At 39.8% G+C, this 20,493-nt stretch overlaps 2 protein-coding genes across 10 annotated transcripts in view; one reads left to right on the plus strand and one right to left on the minus strand.

The window, feature by feature from the left end:
• The first annotated feature begins 470 nt into the window (after positions 1-470).
• Positions 471-4,949, plus strand: LOC104930920 (gamma-interferon-inducible lysosomal thiol reductase). Its single transcript, XM_010745817.3, has 7 exons — positions 471-712; positions 1,730-1,918; positions 2,007-2,078; positions 2,160-2,249; positions 3,295-3,447; positions 4,430-4,498; positions 4,688-4,949. Exons 1-7 carry the CDS (start codon positions 575-577, stop codon positions 4,745-4,747), a joined length of 771 nt encoding a protein of 256 aa, XP_010744119.3. The 5' UTR covers positions 471-574; the 3' UTR covers positions 4,748-4,949.
• A 67-nt stretch (positions 4,950-5,016) lies between these two features.
• The window catches only part of LOC104930919 (cAMP-specific 3',5'-cyclic phosphodiesterase 4D), an 84,692-nt gene continuing 69,215 nt past the window's right edge, over positions 5,017-20,493 (minus strand). For 6 of the 9 annotated variants that reach the window (XM_019268618.2, XM_027289927.1, XM_019268619.2 and 3 more), the window contains 14 exons: positions 20,222-20,263; positions 19,197-19,233; positions 18,472-18,545; positions 18,340-18,389; positions 17,627-17,739; positions 14,975-15,068; positions 12,018-12,190; positions 11,832-11,930; positions 11,317-11,481; positions 11,032-11,131; positions 10,452-10,606; positions 9,783-9,905; positions 9,286-9,468; positions 5,017-9,009 (listed from right to left, as the gene is read on the minus strand). In XM_019268618.2, coding sequence (XP_019124163.1) covers positions 8,446-9,009; positions 9,286-9,468; positions 9,783-9,905; positions 10,452-10,606; positions 11,032-11,131; positions 11,317-11,481; positions 11,832-11,930; positions 12,018-12,190; positions 14,975-15,068; positions 17,627-17,739; positions 18,340-18,389; positions 18,472-18,545; positions 19,197-19,233; positions 20,222-20,263 — 1,972 coding nt within the window. In that variant the 3' untranslated portion in view covers positions 5,017-8,445. Of the gene's footprint in view, positions 9,010-9,285; positions 9,469-9,782; positions 9,906-10,451; positions 10,607-11,031; positions 11,132-11,316; positions 11,482-11,831; positions 11,931-12,017; positions 12,191-14,974; positions 15,069-17,626; positions 17,740-18,339; positions 18,390-18,471; positions 18,546-19,196; positions 19,263-20,221; positions 20,264-20,493 lie in introns of all 9 variants that reach the window. The other 3 variants (XM_027289928.1, XM_019268621.2, XM_019268624.2) reach the window with 2 other exon arrangements.

Genomic DNA, 20,493 nt, shown 5'->3' on the forward strand with positions numbered 1-20,493 from the left:
CATAATCATTTAAACAAAGAAAAAACGAGTTTTTCCATTAACATTCAAGAACTACAGTTCCCATAAGGCTTTGTTTTTCAACTCAGTTGCGTTTCCGGTCGAGTTAAGATGTAGACACAAATCAGACACTTCTCTCTGTCTGGGTATTTTTAATTTTATGAGAAATAAGTATAGTTGCTTGTAAACGTTGCTCATGTGGGGCCACTAGAGGGGGATATTCACTATAATATAATACCAATATTACCAAGTATTTCAGATGACCATTACAAGTTATCATAACATTTGCAAATTTATTTTTTTCTAGTGTATTATTATGTGTATTTGCACATTCTCCACGCTTAAACCTCTCTAATTAATCCCAATTTTGAACAACCAGATATTATTGATTGTGGTTTTCCTCATCTTCAAGGAGCCAGAAGTAGGAGTGTCAGAGGATCCCTGAAGGCTGCACCAGTCACTCTCACCTGGCGGTAATCAGCTGCTGATGAGGCTGATTATAGGCGAGGGAGGAGGAGGAGCAGCTCCAGTCATCTATGCTCGGTGTGTGTGTGGAGTTTTCTCGTCATAATCAAACATGAAGCTGTCAGTACTGTTTGTTGTGTTCTTACTCCTCTGTGTTCACCGGAGGAGCTCCGGGTCTCACCCCAAACCTTCCTGCCGTTATCCTCCATCTCAGTGGTGCCGGTCCCTGGAGATAGCGATAGAGTGCAGGGTGAGTAGAAGAAACACACTGGAGTCTGTTGACAGGGTCGGTGGAGACATGTTAGTCATTTAGCATGTAGGGTCACAGTAGAAAATGTTTAAATTGATTGATTAAAATGTTGATTATGATAAAAAAATATGAAGTGTTTTATACAACGGTATTTTTCCACAAAAGTGGAAAAACCTGCTAAATACTAAAATATATTTATATTCAATTTCCATTTAGTCTAATTTATTACAGGCTTTTTGAGCTTTATTTTAGTTATCTTGTGTCCTAGTCAATATCTGAACTACCAGGCAGTTTTTTCTTTATGTATGAGGAGGAAAGAGTAACTTGAGTTCAATGTCTGCCTGATGTGGGTTTAAATTAGAGTCATGCTTCAGAAATTGAACACCAGTGGTTCTTCATGTGACCGGAGAAGCAGCGCTGGGTCAAATCACACAAACACTTAATCAGTTTAAACATGAGTGAATGCTGGGAAACAAACAGGACAATTTGTTTTACTTTCAGCATTGAGCTGCAGACTTTATAGTCATGCTTTCATTGGTTTTTAATTGGCTGTAATGCTACAATTCAAAATTCTCATTTAAACTTAAATCTGTGGAGTATCTATAAAGTATAAAATGCTCACTGACAAAACACCAGAGCCTGCAGCAACATCTCAAAAATACATGTTTGACCAGGTGATTTACACCCCAGAACTCAATTTACAATGAAATTAACTCAAACAAAGACAGTCTTTTAATATTTAACTGCTGAATTCATCATCCTCTTAGACAAAAACACTTGCTTAAATCCGTGTTTGGATGAAAATAGTTTCCTCCTTCTTTATGATACTCTTGGTGAATGTTAGTGTTTTAATTTGTGATATGATTTCAGTTCTTAAAATTTTTATTGTAATTTGTTACATTCTTTTCACCAAACTGACTTTTTAATACATATTCTACAGGTGTTGTGTATCTCATTGTATCCATTTTTTTTTTTTTATGAATGTATGTTTTGACAGAAGTCTTGTGTCTCGTGTAGGTTCAGAAGCAGTGTATGGAGCTGAATGCTATCAGAGCAAACCAGTCTGTTCCTCCTGTATCTGTCACTCTTTACTATGAGAGTCTGTGTCCAGCCTGCAGAGCCTTCATCAGCCAGCAGCTCTTCCCCACCTGGACCATGCTGCAGGACATCATGACAGTCACTCTGGTCCCCTACGGGAACGCAAAGGTACGCACTGACAAAATCTTTACTCAAAATGTAGATGGGAATATTTCACTACTGTAAAAATATAAATCTCATCATCCTTCTCTTGTAGGAGCTTCCATCAGGAAACTCTCCCTTCACTTGTCAGCACGGAGAGCCTGAATGCAGAGGAAACCTGATTGAGGTTCACATGTACTGTAGCTCTGTCACATTTTAATCAATGCAAAGACATGGTTACTTTAGACTGACTGATGCTGTTCTTCAGGCCTGTATCATCCATTTGACGGGACACTCAGCATTTCAGATCATCAACTGCATGGAGTCGGCTGTAGATGTTCTCAATGCTGCCCAGCCTGTGAGTATCTACAGGAAACAAAACTGTAGCTTTTCTCTTCTTTATTTATTTGCACTGTTTTGGTCCTGACTCCAGTTGAAAATATTTAGAAAGATTGTGATTGATTGTGTGAGCTGTATGAAGTGGAAAGGGAGACCCTGTTTCTGTTTTGTCTTGTATAAATTATGATTAAAGAAGGCTGGTGTTTCAAAAAATAGCTAAAAACCTTTTTTACAGATGAGTAAAAACTATGTTTAAGTTTGCTAACCTGGGAAAGAAGGGGTGTTTAGTTCATTTGTTGTCCGCAGCAACCGACCCACTGAAGAATAATTGCAGTGATGTTTTGAGTCAGATGGTAGCTCTGCAAACTCAGAGAGGCAGATTTTTATTTTTGTTTTTGTTTTGTTACATTTTTAGTGTCAAAGTGAAGTTCAGAATACTTGGATAGATAACTCATACAAAACCACGACAATGAAGAGTTTCCAAGTTCCTGTACTTACTTGCATACATGCCAGAATTTCCACTTTAAATCTCTTTAGGGAGGAAATCCAGACATCACCGAATACTTTATGGTGATCACTCGGTCAAATTCTCATGACATGGAAATCTAAATCACAGTTCTTAAAATCCCTGTAGATTTTTGTTTTTGGGTGCACCCATGACCTCCAAGTTAAAGCTCCTGATAACTTGGCTTCAGAACATATGTTTTCTCTGCAACATGAAATATTATCAGTAAAGTAAAACAAAACATCTTCAACTATTATATTACTAAGCATTCAACAGTAATCGGTTTCATCAGACATGTGTGTTTACAGAAATGTTTAATGTCAATGATGGTAAAAAGTTGATTTAAGAAGTCTCTTTTCAGATATAAAACAATCAAAACAAAAACAGTGAAAGTGAAATGTTTTTTTTCTTCAGGACCAGAGTACAAAACACACGACAAAATATAAGACAATGTGCAAGCTTATTTTAAAATAACTGTCTTTTAAATTTCACTAAGTCCCTGATGACTGTAGTTGTAATCTGTAAGTATTGTTGCTGATGCTCTGTCCTGTTGTTTCAGTGTCTCCAGCTCTATACTCGCTCTGTCTCCTGGTCCACTGTTGAGTCCTGTGTGAAGGGAGACCTGGGATACCAGCTGATGCACGCCAACGCTGCCATGACTAGAGCTCTAAACCCTGCCCACACACATGTCCCCTGGGTCACCTTCAATGGGGTAAAACACTGATGGCACTCTAATTATGATAGCCAGATATGTTTTTGTGCTTTTATCGATTTGAAAAATTCAGAATTACAATTGAACTTAATGTTCAAAACCTCCTTTGACGTAAAGGAGGAAGTATTCAGATCGAATACCACACACGTACACAATACACAAGTAAACTCAAAGTACTTAAAGTATTAAAAGTGACAAAATGTTTCCTGTGATTGTTTAGGTGGAGTTATATCACTGGATTATTATTAATCACACATACAAATAAACTCTTTCTGTGCCAGTTGCTTGCCCCTTTCTAATGTAAAAGTTTTATTTTGATAAGATTTTGGCTTCTAATGTTTTAGTGTGATAAGAAAATCACAAGATTTCGTGAAATAATTTCAATGTATGTGTTTTTTGGACATTTGTAGAAGAATATTGCGATAATATCGTTAACCATGATAATTTGGTCACTATAATTAAGATATCAAATGTTCTATATCGTTACATCTCTAGCTCTCACAATACTTGGTTTGTCCAGTGATACAAACTTCAAAATAATAGAAATTAGAAATAAATTACAAATTTAAAAGGATTTAAAAGAAAACCAGCAAATTGTCACACATGAGAAGCTGAAACTATGAAATGTTTGACTTCAATGAATGATCAAACTGGTTGTGACATGAGAGGACAAGACTCAAGTTGTAGAGATTTTAGACAAAACTTTAGTTTCACTGAGAACTTTTTTAAAGATCATTTCGTAGCACGAATTGTGTCCAAGCATTTTCAAGCTTCGGCTTAAATTTTAACTGTACTGTAAATATTTATCTGGATCCAGTTATGTTATTTATTATTTCAGTGAGTGGAGATTGAAAAGGTGCACATTAAAAGTGGCAATAAAGGAGGAAGGCAGTATAAAACTAAACTCAAATACAGTTTGGGATCAAACTGTAGAAGCTGAATCTCTGTACAAATATCATGACGATAAACTATTGTTTTTTAGGAATACACAGACGAGAACGAGGACAAGGCGATGTCGTCCCTTTTCCATTTGGTCTGCCAACTCTACAAGGTGATGACTCGTTTTTATTTCTGTCTTGTTCTACTTTGGGATATTCGAGGTGCTGGTGAAAGAAATGAAGTTTGGGGAATCTTCTCACATGGTGTGTGTAAGAGGGGCAAGGTACACAGGAATAATAAAGATTTAGTAACTTTCTCACTGTATGAGATGTGACTATAACTCTTTGTGTTGTGTCCTCAGGGTGTGAAGCCTCCAGCCTGCACTGGAGCTGCGGTCAGACTGAACAGAGGCTTCTGCTGAACAACTTTAAACTGTATGCTACCTGCAGGATAAGAACTAATCATAACATACATACAGTTATGTACCTAAACCAGATAACCAGATCAAACTATCATCATACTAACATGTTTAGTTTTTGTTAGAGTAAAATCATGCAGTGGATCTTTTTTTGTGCTTCTTACACTTTAAAGGACAAGTGAAATAAATCAGTCTTTTCGTCCATGAAGCGTTCCTTGATTTCCTTTTTCTTTTTTTCTTTTTTTAAAAACAAACAAAAACAGCCAGTCTGATAAATTTCCATAATTTATTGGCATTTTCCACTTAAAACACCCTGAACTCCCGAGACTCTTTTGGCTTAATGAGAAACAAAAATATAGTTATTTTCTTTGACAAAAACATTGGAGTGGAAGATGTATACATACTTCTCCAGAACATAAAATCAAATGTCCTATGATACAGTACTTTGTCTCGACAGACACGTTTTGAGGAATAAATATGTTATAGAAGTTTTCACGACACAGAGGCTGAGACAACGAGACGGCATGAACATTAATGGTGGCAGTATCAGCGCAACACAATAACAGAGGGAGACCGGAGACATGGCTACTCGTCAACACATTTAACACTGTATGGCACTGATGTCTTCCTGTAAAGAGCCACAGTTCTGTGTTAAAACATGCCGGTTTGACACCTCAGATCACTCGAGCTACAGACGGTACATTCAGCTGACTGGAAACTGTCTGAAATCGACTTAACTGTTAACGTAATCCAACGTGATAAACGCCATGTTGAACAAGAAAAGTGACGCCTGTTCTTGCTATAAAAATTGAGGGATAAATTAGAGCCTTAAACAGCTCCTGCAGCAACAGACTGCTACTCCCACCATGTAAGAATGAGCACTACCACAGGTCCTTCATTCGAGTCAGACTCCTTAACACCAGCATAACGTATATACATATCTTCAGGAGTAATTTCATATCCACCTTGTGTATACAAGCTGGTGTGACGAGTGAATTTCCCCAGTGTGGGATCAGTCTATCAAGTGATAACTTTGTACATGACTTTTTGTTCATGGTGGCAATCACACCTTGTGCAAACCACACAGGGCTTCAGTGTATTTCCACACTGATTGGAAATGGAAAAGCTCATCACTTCCTGTGCTGTAGGAAAGCTACCGGACGTCGCATGGAGGGAAGCACAGAAGTTTATTTATTTTTTTAAAGTAAGATTTTGATATAAACTGTACTAAAAACATCCTTTACTTCCTGAAAATGTAGATGGTTCAAACACTTTAAGAATAAAGCTGTCTGAGCTTCCTTAGGCCAGTTCTGGTCAAAATCTAACTTGTAATGTTACATGTGCTTTTTAAACAGAAACTGTAACTGCACACCAGCAGACAATAGCTGTCTTGTGGTTACTGTAGATCAAATGATGCTCTGAGGCTCGGCATGCTAAAAACTGCACAATGGCTCTTTAACAATAGGCTCCAACCAGTCCTATCACATGTAAGGCTGATAATAAAGCTTAGTAGCTGAGTTAATGAAATACTGTTAGACTAGTGTTTTCTACTACTGCCTGACCAGGAAGTGCATCATAATCTTGTGTAGTGCTCATCTGCTTCCTGGTCTTTCTACCTCAGTGACGGCGACAAACACTGCTCTAGACTGAACGTCCTGAAACTACACACACATTCTCAAGTCTCAGCTATCTGATTAGGAAAGGTCTGAACAGACTAATCATATGCTGCACAAAATCTAGTAAATTGTCTGCATTAAATACTGTTTACATGAATCATTCGTAAAAACTAACACTATAAAGTCAGTGACTTATACAATCATCAGGTTAAAATCTCTAGTGTAAAAATGTAAAGCATCGTAGGCTGGCAGGTGTTTGTGTGTTTTCAACACTTATGGCACACAGTTATCCCAGTCAAGCACTATCTACCAAATAAGACTGATAACCTGATGGAGCACAATCTGTTTAGTTTGAACTGCAGGCGATTCATTTCTGTCTCCTAACGATCTCCACATCAGAACTTGTTGGCAGGAAAGTAACTCACTGGTGATTCATTTGGAAATCTAAGTTCGTCTCTGAATTAGGGGTAGAAAAAGAATGTAACTGTATAAATATAGTAGAAAAGAAAATCTAATTTGCTTGAGGTTAAAGCAATGGACTGCTCAGTGTTGCTAAACCTCTGTGCTGTTGTCAGTCTTTGGGCATAAATAAACTGTAGCCAACATTCAAGGTCGACAGAGTTGGTTGCACCTGTATATGATAATGAAGAGGACATCATACAGTTTGCACTGAGCTCCTTTCCAGATCTTATTTGTGCCATAAACTTTTTCTTTTACTGGTTAACAATAAAAAATTTGAGCTTGAGGTGCAAATACTCTAGTCTCAGTGGATCTCAGAAAGAATCACAACACCAGATAATTTTGGAATTACATAAATTCCACGTTGTGAAAGTTTGGCGTCTGTGAAATCCTGTTAAGAATCTGAAGTTTGTGAAATTCTCAATCAACCAACCAGTTAGTTTCCTGCCCAGCCTTCTGGTACCTCGAGTCAGATGTCCTGCACTGTGTTTGTGTGATCAGTAGGCCTACAGTGGGTGAAGCCCTTTGTGTGACTGAATATAAGAGCTGAAGGGCAGAGACAGTAAAGTGCTACTGCGGACTGGAGGCACCCTGATAAAAAAAAAAAAAAATGCTTTTCAAGCACATAAACACAGACAAGACCAGCAAATGTACAACAACAGAACTGTTCAAAAATCAAATCCTAAAACAGTGACACCATTCATTTAAAATCATCTCAGGTAAAAAAATAAACTAATTATACAGGTGGTGTCTTTTGTTTTTTCAACAGATGAGACTGGGATTCAGTCATCTTCAATGTTCAATCTCTGCGCTGCTACAAGCTGGTTTAAATATATATTATTTGATTGCTTCAGTTGCCAAATTTTTTCTTTAAAGGGTTTTAATTAAATGTAGAGACACGCAGGTTAAACAAAGCCGCACTTGTCTCTGGTTTGGAGGTACATCAAACAGGAAAGATTGTTTGGGGTCAGGGGGTCAGGTCGGGGGTACCCACTACATCTGTGCTACATTAGATTTATGTTTCTCTTCATACCCTGAGGTTTAGGTCCATTGATTTTCTTGCTGCTCATCTACATCCTGTATTTGGTAAAATGACTCAACTCACACATCATTCTTAAGTAAAGAAATCATACTCACTTCTTCCAACCGACTCAGTATTTTCATATCCTAAATTAAAATAATGGTGCAAAACTATTTCGACCCTGTCGAACCACAGCGATCCTAATTCACCACTCATGTCTGAATGTCACAAACATTAGTTTTTTTTAAATGGAGGAAGACATTTCCTTTACCTTTTGTTCTTGTTAAGAGTGTAACGCCTTGGCTCAACTCTTCTTCCCAGTTAAAAAGCAGCAGTCATTGTCTGGGACACTCCAAACTAAAGCTACAACAAAGCAGGACGGAACACAAAGGCCAATCAAGCACCCAAAAGAGGCTAAAATGATTCTTCTTGTTAAAATATAAAATAAAGCAGAGGGGGAATGTCCCTCTGTTCTCCAGAGAGGGTGTCTCCAGTGTAAAGGGACTGTAGTGATTTTACAGACTTTATTGGTGAAGGCCTGCCCTGCCTCCGTCTCACTACTCCCTGCACTCGTGTCTCTCAGGCGGGGCAGGTTGTGCTGGTTGTTACGTGCCCATACGTAAGCAGGCCACCCCGTCGCCCTCCTTGGTCAGTTCTCTGTCTCTGTTGGTGCCCTCCCGTCTCGGGGAGGCCAGCGTTCCTTGGGGGCTCCGCACCGACATGGCAGTTAGATTCAAAGTCCGTGATGGGTGAGGCGAGGGAGGGCGGTACCTGCTGCTGCGGGGGTCTGGGGACAAAGAGGGGGAGGAGGAGTCCTGGTGCCGCTCTCCACCTGACTGAGACTCTTCCTCTAGGGGGCTCTCCAGGTCAGACTCCACCTCCTCCTCATCCTCCTCTTCTTCCTCCAGAGTAAGTTCAAATTGGAACTTGTCCGCTCCTCCTCCTCCTCCACCTCCTGAGAGGATGGCCCCTCCTGCTCCCAGAGCTTCTCCTCCTGGCCCCTCGTCATGGTGCTCCTCAGGGCTGGAAGGTGAAGGGCTGCGGGGGATCATGCTCTGGTACCACTCTCTGTTGTCCTCCAGCGTGTCCAGGATATCCTGGGCGTCAGGGTGCACCAAGTCTGCCCATGTCTCCCACAGGGGGTGGACAATGTAGTCGATAAAGCCCACCTAATCATAGAAATGATATTAATAAATAAAAGTAAAAAAAAAAAAGGTGAAGTAAGATGGAACATGAATCATGTCTCTGGTGGCAGGTGATTTGCAATCGTTCAGGTTGAATTTGTGTGTTAAAGAATCTTCAGAGTTTGATAATGACCATGTCATCAAAAAGTAAAAATGAACATCTGGTTCTTTTAAAGTTGATAACATTTCTGTTTTCTCCATTTCCACCATCTCTATTACATCTCTATTCCCACTACGTCTCTGTGTGTCAGTGGGCGTTACCTGGGTCTTCTCTATAGAGGCATTGTGTTTGTCACACATGGGACTGATCTCCATGCCCTTGTCCCGCTCTCGGTCCCCCTGGGTGAATAACTCCCCCATGATGCGGTCAGTCCACTGCCGGTAAAGCTCCAGCGGTTTGGTTGGGTTGCTCAGGTCGGCACAGTGAACCATGTTCTGCAGAACCTGAAGGAGACACAAACACACTTCATGCTGGTTCTCTTTTTCACATGTGCACTGTCCTCAAAACCTTACCAACAATTACTCAGAAAAAGTGATGATAAGAACTGTGCAGATATTTTTAACCATCACCACAATTACACACGGTGTGGATGAGGTGCAATAACCACTGAGTGCACAGCAGGTGGCAGCACTTTCAAACTAACTCCCTCAGTTTGTTGTGAATGAAGTAACAAGGTTAGTGTGGAAACAACACCATGCACTTTTACTGTACGTAGTTTGTATTTTTGATTTTCAGTATCAGCAGCGGGCGTTCTCACCTGGATGCGGTCAGAGTAGTTGTCTAACAGCAAGACTCCCAGACTGGTCACCTTCTTGGTCTCCACCATTGTCTTCATGTCAGCCAAGAAGTTCATATGTTTGGACATATCTGTGGCAAGCACCTGATGAAGACGACAACCGCACATTTAGAATGTTTAGTACAACTTCTTTTCCATATTTCTAAAGACAACTGTGGTCTGCTGTTCTGTTTTTGATGTGAAGGATGAAGGGAGTGTGTACATGAATGAAATTATGTAATTTATGTGTTGGAAAGAGGTGACTGTCAGTCTATGTTTATTTGTCTTGCAGTTGCTTATTGGTCTGAGGTTATTTTGAATCTCCACAAGAGCAACCATTTACAAAACAAAATCCCTTTTTTTAGTATATTATATTATAATAAGATTGTTCTGCATGTTGTTGTTAACACATGTTGTGATAAACCCTTATATGTCCTCTGTTATTAATGCAGTGATTTATCCTTTTCTGTTGCTTTGTCAGACTGCTCTGACTTTCTCCTTTTGTTTGTTCCATCCAGTTATAACTGAACATCAACACATGATGAGCCTTTCCAAAGTGTGAAGATACATAAAGCTGCTGTCTCAGCAGTTCAGGTACAGTACGGCTAAAGAGGATACCAATATGTCATGCAAAAAGTGGAGCTGTCTCACCATGTCGATCACCATCTTGCGGAGGGAGTCTCTCTGTTTCTTGCTGAGGTTTTGGAAGATGTCACAGTTGTCTTCTTGGAGCAGTTTGAAGCCCACAGCGAGGTGGTGATTCTCCAGCACAGAGGCATCGTTATACATCAGCGCGAGTTCTGAACCTGCACAGATTAAGGTTAGGATTAGGTTAAGACATTTTTTAAACTGTACTACAGGACACCTCAAACAAAATTCTAGTTGATTCAGCATCCTGATCTGAGTGCTGATGTCCAATCTACATAAGATTGTGTGTCAAAATGACCCAAAGCCAGTTCTGGTTCAGCTGAAGTAAAAAATAAAAAAAAGCCACATTAATGTGTTAATATGAGGTACACAGCAAGTCAAATGGTTCTTAATTAAAAATGACCTGAATTCTTTCTGTCTCAAACATACCTCTAACACTTACATCTTTCAAATGTTTTAACTTTTAGATACCAAAAATTTCATCTGTGATTTTCAACATATTTCTTAAGATCTATTTTAAATTCCTCAAGTTTATAAAATGATGATTTTTGTTCAGAAGCAAGAAGAAGGAAGAGAAACCTACTGGTGTTTATTAGAAACTGGTTGGTGACTCCTGGGTGGTCGACATCATGGATGGCACTAGCAAACAGAGCAGCCATGATCTCCAGGTCTGTGAAAACCGCCTGAGATAAACAAAGAACAGAAAGCATATTAATTCAAAACAACACTACTTCATATTTTATTCTAACTATGACTAATTTTTTAACAAAAAGTACTAAAAGTAGTCCATTGCAGAGCAAGATCCTCAAAGTTGTTTATAAGTTGTATCCAAAAATCTATAAAATGACCAGAAGCTATAACAGCTCACCTCTAAAGCAGGCGTGGACAGGAGGACGTGGGTTGACTGCACCACGTCAGCTGCGTGGATGTTGTTGTGATAAGCTACGTCTGCATGATAGTGGTCCTCCAGGGTCATCATGAAGGTGACGAAGGTGTCATTTGGGATCTTAAAAGTTTTCAGAAGGTCTCGCTCCTGGCAGGGTGAGGAGGAAGAGAACAGAATCAGAATGACATCAACCACAAATTACAGTTTTTCTCTTCTATGGCGTTGATTCAAATTACGAGGGGAAGTTTTCCTGCAACCAGAAGATTCTTCCTTCATCCAACTTGGTGGCTCACAGCATAAGATAAACTTCACAGTGACTGTGACTTCTTTCCTGTATTTATCCCTATATTTTTAGAATGCTATTTGATTGATTTATGTATGATTAAATGATGCACATTTAAAATAAACTTAAATCATACTCATGTGAAAAACTGAATTCCTAACTTTAAAATCTTTTTTATGAAGTGAGCAGACCTCCAGCTGAGGGACCCTCCTACCTGGAAGACGGAGTACATGATCACCATCAGAGGACGGTTTCCAGAATATTCTGCTATCTTGAATATATCCAGACCCCAACGATTAATGTCTTCGATCTCCTGGAGAAGTAAAACAGGACATTTGTAAGACACAGGATGTGTTTGTGTTGTATTTCTGTCTCTGTGTGAGTGTGTTTGTGGACCCACCTTGGCCAGCAGATTCTCTTGTGGTGTGTTGACTCCAAAGCGAGGGATGCAGGCGGGTGCTAAGCTTGGACTCTGTGTGGTCTTTTTCACACCACTGATCTGTGACATCGGCCTCTTCTTCTTCTCCTTCTCTTTAGAAGGTGGAGACAGAATCTCCACGTCATGTTGTTTCTCTGCAACATGTACAAACAGACATAGAGGCATACTGTTAAATAAATATGTCTGCCTTCAAGTAATTTCAAACATTCAGACTTTACTTGATATTTTACTTGATGAATCCCAGTTTGCCACACTGTCACACTGTTTGAGATTGTGACAAATACAGCTAATTTGGAGTTCTTATAGAGCTGTTGATGTTTTCGAAATACATGACCAACTCTGTACAAAGTTTAACTTTGTGTAGAAGGCGTGCAGATTCTCAGGTACACATGTTGTGGAAATATGTTTTGCTCATATACAGTCAGGCTGTTAGCAACCAATGATTACGATAAATTATATTCCCCAGATGACATAAATCATATGATCTCCTCCCAGCAACTGACTGAAACGTTGCCTTGCCTCAATGTTCTCCAGCTTCAGTGGACAAAGTTTTTAAAGGTTGAGTCTCATATCGTGTCTTTTGCATCAAATGGAGGGTTTTGCTGGGAATGTGCAAACTGTAGATTAAACTACATCTACTAAATGTACAATTTTAAGCAGTTTTACGTCAGTTACTACTACGATTACTGAACTACTAGAACTATGACCATACCTCAACTGTCAGTACAATTAATACTTTACAACACCTCTAACCTAGAAAACCTTGTGGTTGGATATAAAGTGCATAAACATGTGCATTACTGTACATATATCACGTGAAGTGTGTAACAATATAAAACCTGTGTTCTCTGAAGAGCTGACACGTTAGGGAGGAAGGCATAACAAAGTCTGTGTTAATGACCTTGTGAATGACTAGACATTGCATTGCTCCTGTAGATCACCATGAGTATAAAAACACAGATTTTGTAAAAAAAACTAATTAGAGAGATAAATTAGAGAGTCGGTGATATAAAGTATGTTAAATCTAACTGCCATGTAAAGACAATAATAATATTATATATTATATATTTAAATTTAAGCAATATGTTGTATAATATATATAAACCATGACTGGACGGTGGGTTGACAGACAGGAATGTATATAGGTAGATAGCTCCAGTATAATAGAAATATTGTCAGAGAACAACAAGGTGTACATTAATAAATGGACTACATGGCAGTAAATGCAAAATACCAGTAGTAGAAAGCTAAGCATGATGGGTAAAATCTGTCAGCCTCTGAGGAGCTCAGCATTGTCTTGAGCTTGATGACGAAGCGCTTCTTGTGTTTTTCCAAACGTGAGTTTGAAAAGGCTCCATCACATCTACAGGTTGGAGATTTTTTTTAACTCACAGTGGAACTTGTAATCCTTTAAACAAGAACACAGAAATCATCAAAACAAGGTTTCCACCGACAGCATCAACATAATCTCCATATGATTTGTTGACACAAAGGTGCTGTCCCGGCAGACACGATAGTGGTGAAAATGACTCATCCGTATTTGTAGAAACCGTGGAAATAATTATCCCATTTTGACCATCACAGACAGCCTGTTTCACTTCACATCCACAGATCATCCTGAGTATTTTAAATCCACGATTTTTATTAGCACGGCGGGGGTGAGTGCTTAAACAAAATCCAGATCTGAGCTCAGATACAAGCACGCGCCACCATAAGGATGCAGAACGACCTGAGTGGCAGCGTCACACGAGGCACTGTCTGGCCCCTCTCACCTCTCTCACAGTGCCTCCTCTTCCTCACACCCAAAACCATGGTGTTCATTTCCAAACGCAGCCGGGCTTAATGCTGAGCCACTCATATCAAAACGGCATCCGATTGACAACTCCATCCTCGTTCGGCTGGACCTCCATCCCACCGGCAGGGCTGTTGAAGACTGAGCCTCCTATTGATGCAACACGCCGTCTAATAATATTGCACCCTGTTGCTACGACAACGCCACACAATGTGTCCGGGAATGCTGTCTGTCGCTGTGCCTCCCTCCCTTTTAGGGAAGGAAAAATCCTCAGCTTCTCCATCTATCCCTATTCACCACCAGTCGTCTCCTCCCCTTTAGAAACATGCTCTCTTCATGTTTTCAGTTTTAAAAAATCTTGCAGGTCCCTTCCTTAAATATTCCTCATTCTTCTTATAAATCCCCCAGTTTCACTTCCTCTACCCTCCACCCCTTAAATCTCATAAATCTTGTATTTTACTTCTCCTTTCATCAATATTAACTCTCTTTTTTCTTTACTTCCTTTCATCCATTTAATCCTTTTGTATCTCTCTCTCTCTTTCTTCATTTTATCTTTACTTGAAAAATCATTTCCCTCTCCATCTTAGTTTACTTTTAAAGGCTCTTTCTGCTCTCCTCTTTCCTACCCTCTTTAAACATTTCTCTGCTAAAAAAACAGTGCTCTTCTTTGCTCCAATAAAACAAACTATTCCGCATCCTTTAAACCCCCCATTTCATTTACACCATTCACATGTGTTGAACAGCAACATATGATGTAATGCTCATATAACACAACAGCAACAGTCAATAAGGCAATGTGACGCAATTATGCAAATTGATATTTTTACATCCACCCATTTATATCAATGGGACTAGAGTAAATACTGCAAACACCTCTCTATAATGCAAATATCACAGCACCACAAGCTAACTTTCATGAATGTAGATGAATGAACGAATGTAGTTTTTTTGCAGGATTGTTATATTAGTTTGAATTAGTTTTACACCTAAAAACTGTCAACTGAGGTTTAAGATAATCTTTATTATTTCCATAATAAAACTTCCCACTGGTTTAAATATGTTTTAGTGCAACATCTCCACACAGTGAGGGTCCTTTCATTCGTTAACGTCAGGTATTAAAACTCACCGAGGAAGGTGTTGGCGATGAACTCTGACACCTGATTCCCTGAGCGGCTTGTCTCTGATAGCTGTGTCAGCTCACGGTTCAGCATCCTCTTGAACTGTGACGACACAACAAGACCATCAACATAAAATGTGGTTAGTCTCTTAGTTGACAAACATGTTAAAACACGTACACAGACAAGGTGCATTATTACCATTTTTAAACATCACTGCAGTAAACCTAACTGTGATACCTTTATGTAACTAAACACATAAGATCATGGTGGAGGTACAGTGAACATATTCCTGTCCTCCTTCTCTATATGTTACAATGGACTTTTTCCAATTCACCATCTGTTTCAGAGGACGTATATTGCATGTTATCATTCACATTTAGTCAATCATTTTTTTTAAACTTGATGTGTTGCTTTGACAACATTTGTTGTTAATTTGTTAATCTTTTTTCATTTCAGCGAAAAGCACTTTAAATAAGAAGTGATACATGTAAAGTGTTAGATGCAATATCAGGTAGTTTAAAAAAATAGAATAAAAAGGATGTACAGAAGGTTGAAATCAGAGTAAAAATGTGTTCTTGTGTACATTGTGAAAAATGTTCTGCATAAAACCAAGTTGCTAAGCAGTGTATTTACATTAATGTTACTTAGTTGGTTGATTATACTTTAACAGTAATACAAGATTGGCACAACCTTAGAAAAATCACAAGATGCTTCATTATCTTTATGGTTTAAAAGTTAAACAACAACAACAGCCATGTAGACAAATGCTGACAGAACCGGTGTCATTTCAGCACTTTTATTTCTGTCTATGTAGCCGACCCCCTTTACCCCTTTTAAAAAGCAATAATGTTTTTCTAACATGTGTTTGTCATGCTTTTAAAATAGAGGGCAAGAGGACAAGCTGTAAATATGTTTTCTCGGAGAGGTCCAGAGACAAATCTGCACTGTTGATAGTGAAAAAAAACCTAGTGATACATTCATGCCAAAAAGTTTTTCAAAAACAAAAGTGGTCAGTGTTCCCCCTCGAGTTTTATCGCAGCAGTAGCTTCCACACTGATTATGTAACAGCTCTGGCATGTGGTGGCTAATGGAGGAGAGAGTGATGCTGCAATGGTTACTATGTGGCACACATAAGGGCACACACAAAAACATACTGACTTGACCTGAAAGATAAACCTGAAGCTTTAACCAAAATGTGTCTGTTAATCATCTGGTTTGCTTCTCAACACAACTACTCCTTCTATCATGCTTTTCCTCATGGGTACACATATATGTTTACAAATGTCAGGCAACATATCAACCTATATATAACTTTAAATCTGTTATAGGTTACCAAATTATGACAGATGCTACCTCTATTTCTGTTTCTCATACACACATACATTCATAAACACACACACAATGTCAACATTCAGCCTGTTTGTAGATCCAGTCCTGAGTCTGATCCTACTGGCAGGCTCACTCAGCATTCAGCCCCCCCTGCAAAGCCTGCACTGCTGATCGATAGATCCCAATGTAAACAAGGAGAGCCAGCAGTGCTCCCCATCCCTCACCTGTCTGAGTCTCCAGCACAGACAAACGCAGAGAGCCGACGCAGGCATGTCAACCCACGCATGTTGATGTTAGAGGTCGCTAAAATCCAAAACGACAAGCGGACAAGTTTGCTCGCTGTGTGTCGTGCTGTAATCCAGTCACTCAGCTCTGCTCGTTGCTCAGCAGGGACGGTTTGAGCATGAAAACAAGTCTGTTTGGAAATAAAAGTTCCCACAGTCCCATGTGCTGTCCTGGAGGCGAGGGGGGAGGAGAGGTCGGAGGGGGAGGGTGGAGGAGGCTGGGGATGTGGTCTAGCATCGGGGGAGAAAGGGTGTGACTGCAGTCGCCCATCCAACTACTGTACTGTCACACACTGTCAATGGGAAACATAAAGAGGGAGAGTCTGCGAGGAACCCCCCTCCCCCGCCCTGCTCGCAGTCCCCCCTTCTCTGTCCAATCAGATTCGCCTGGCTTTAGGGGCTGGATGGAGGAGAGGAATCTGATTGGCTGAGTGGCAAATGGAAGAAGCCTGAGTGTAGCCGCCAGACGGCTGAGAAGCAGGAGGGAGGGAAGTGAGGAGATGCTGATTAACTCTTTCAGTGGAGTGAGACGCCATTCATGAACCCGAGTGTTTGTGGCCATGTTCACACTGCAGCAGTATGTGCCATAATACCTGATTTTATCCCCATCATATGTGACTCACATTTAATATTTTCTAACAAATATTTTTATTAAATTACTCCCAAAACATGTGATACACAAAATCAGGAGTGGAGTTTTCTTTGTCCAGTTTCAGGTATTTTAATACTTGTTTATCAATGTATTATTATTAGCTATATAAATAAAAAAGAAAGAATGAGACTGTGTGGAATGCAAACAGTTTGATTGAATGATTAATTAAACCTTTTGTATTAATAGGGCAGACTATATGACTTCTGGAGCCTTAGTGTACATGTGATTTGCTCCAACTGACGAAGTTTTCTGACATTTTAAAGCTAAATAGCTCATGACAGAGGACCAACCACCTAATTGTGATACACTTGTAACGCTTGTACAGATGTAATTACGTCTTTGGAGACACCTTCAGTGACCCATTGAGGGCTCGATGAAGTCAAATATCACCTCACCTTATTGGATGCCATCTCGCTGACTGAGTGTCTCGTCTGCAGTGTCTCCAGCTGGTCCAGACACCAGTCCAGTTCTTCCAGCGTCTCCACCGCGAGCTTCTGGTAGGGCTCCTCTGAAAAAGGTCACACAAACACATGTTACAGATTGGCTGTGGGAACTATGTACTATGAAAAAATACATCTATCAATTATCTATAACCACTTATAACTTGTAGGGTTGTGGAGGGCTGGAGCTGATCGCAAGAGGAGCAAAACAATTATTCATGGTCACATCCACACCTACGGGCAATTTAGAGTCACCAATTAAGTGCATGACTTTGGACTGCGGGAGGAGACCAGAGCACCTGGAGGGACCCACACAGAGATGAGAACATGGAAACTCCACACAAAAAGGCCAGGTGGCTGGGGGGGTTCAAATCCAGAACCTTCTTGCTGTGAGGTGACAAAACTAAGCACTACACCACTATAAAAGATCCACATGTAATTTTTGTCAAGTGATTCAGACTTAGTAGTAAGGTTAATTAGCTCAAAAGAGAGCCACAGGAATACATGTTAACCACTATGTTTGTAATGTCATGCTTTAGTAATGGCTGAGTCAAATAATACTTCGTTCCTTCAACATTTTTACAGTATTTTCATAAAAAAAAACAACAACGACGTGAAAATATTTGCAGTTTTTATATGTCCCACCACACAGGGATATTAACACTGACCTGTAAGACATGGCTTACACATGGGTGGCTGGTTGCTGCATGTTGGCCGCCTGAAACAAGGAACAGATGAGTTGTTAGTAGAATAAGATTTACACAAGCAGTTAGTCACCCAGTCTGCTTTCTTGGTCTTACTTGTTTCCCACACGATCTTGCAGATGTGTCAGAGCAGCAAAGTTACTTCTCACTGTTCGTAGACTGGCAAGAACCTAAAAAGGGAAAAAGAGTGGACACCTGAGACAGGTCGGTAAATCAGTGTTGGTCCGAGCTGTTCTGTCTGCTTACTTTGCTTTCTTGTAATATAGCACTGAAAACACTGTTTGTACCGTATTTTTGATATAATACGGCTGGCAAACGAAACTGGCTAAACTTTAGATATTCGCTTGGAAACATAACATGTACACAGATTGTGTTAATGGGCAAACGTTGAACAAGCTGTTCAGTACAAAGAGAATGTGTGTGGGTGTTTTCTGTGAAAAATGAAGCATCACTTATTTTTCAAACTGGTGAGTAAGGGACAGTAAGGGGCCATGTGATTTGTCTGGACAGACCACACTTGCAATTAAACTGTATTTGTTTGAATGGAAACGTTTATTGCACTAATGAAGTGATCAAATGAATACTTTTAATCAGAAATAGATAAATCTCTGTACTGTATATTGCAGCAGCTAGATCTACAATGAAGTATCCACACAAAACTGGCCCCAAACACATTTTGACCCCTGCAGTAAAGTTAACACCTATCACCACATCAGTGCTGTCAAATATCCACCCGGTTGGGACTCTGTATCTTTTCTAATTTAATAAGAGTGGCCTGTAAATGCTTGCTTTCAATATCAGCAATACACAATGCTACTAACCTGTGCAAATGGAGTCACTATCATGTCTTCTCCATGCCTGCAAAAACCACAGACAAACACAGATATCTAGTAAAAAAGAAAAAAAGCCATGTGGGGAGACAGAAGGGAAACATCATGCGATTGCAAAAACCTCTAAGACAAATAATGACAACAAATATGTTTGTTTGTTGTCATTATCCTAATGTGAGGGGTGTATAGGAATGCTTCAGCTGGCTAAGAGCCATGGCTGGTCTCAAATATCACACTGGATATAAGGAGTGGAGATAGTTTCACAAATATTTCTCAGAGGCAAAGATGCAGTTTAGAGTTAAACCTCAGGAGGCAGAGCCATACAACCACTTCTTCAAGTATATTTATATCAGACTGAAAGTGAGTGAATATTGACTTTCACTGAAACTTGTTTCTAATAGGATGCCTGATGTGTAAGTAGGCAAATATTTGCTAATAAGACAAACCAATGTAAGCCTCTGTGTAAAATCACAATGCAGATTTAATTCCGTTCTTACAGATAGTATGCCTCCAAGATATATATTTGTTTAACTAGAACTATGTGCAGGTGAGGAGTAGTGTTCATGCATTGGAGGGAGATCTTCCTGAAAGCTTTTACGGTCACAACATGCACCTCCTTCAGGGTAAATCTGCCTGTGAATAGTACAGTGTCAAGTCAGCCTGTACATCGCTATCCAGCAAACATTTTAACATTGCTAAATCAAGGCCTTAATATCAAATGGGATTTTTACAGCACATTACTATTTTAAATTGACTAATTGTTCTCCCTTTGGTTCACTTCAAGCGTGGGTGATGCCAGATCACCATCTGTCAAATGCTTGCTGGGACTCAAAACTTTGCAAGGGTGATCGTTTTAAAGTTGAGCATCCAAGATGAGTTTTTCAGGTTGCTGCCAGGGAAAGATGTCGTGTGAGTGGGTGGGGTGGGGTAGGGAGGGTGGACGAGGTCTGACTCAAGACAATATGGTAAGAGGGGCAAAGAAAATAAATCACAGCAGTCTTCACACTTTGTCTCACCGAGGTAGCCAACTGACTTCCCAATGCTTCAATCCCTCCTCCCTTCAAAACAAAGGAGCGACAGCTATTGGTGTTTGAGGCCCCATTTACACTCTGGCTTCAAAGAGACTGCTAGCTGCACAGAGAAACCTTTAGCTGTATAAACAGGCAGAAACGGGATGAAAAATAGTTTTTCGCTTTACTTGTATGTCCCAATTAAACTTGTTCTGCTGTTTACACTGACAAGTATGAGCTCTGCTACCAAAAGCCTCTTTAAAGCCAGATGTTTAAAA

The sequence above is a fragment of the Larimichthys crocea genome, chromosome XVII (genome assembly GCF_000972845.2).
Source record: "Larimichthys crocea isolate SSNF chromosome XVII, L_crocea_2.0, whole genome shotgun sequence".
Lineage (NCBI taxonomy): Eukaryota > Metazoa > Chordata > Actinopteri > Sciaenidae > Larimichthys > Larimichthys crocea.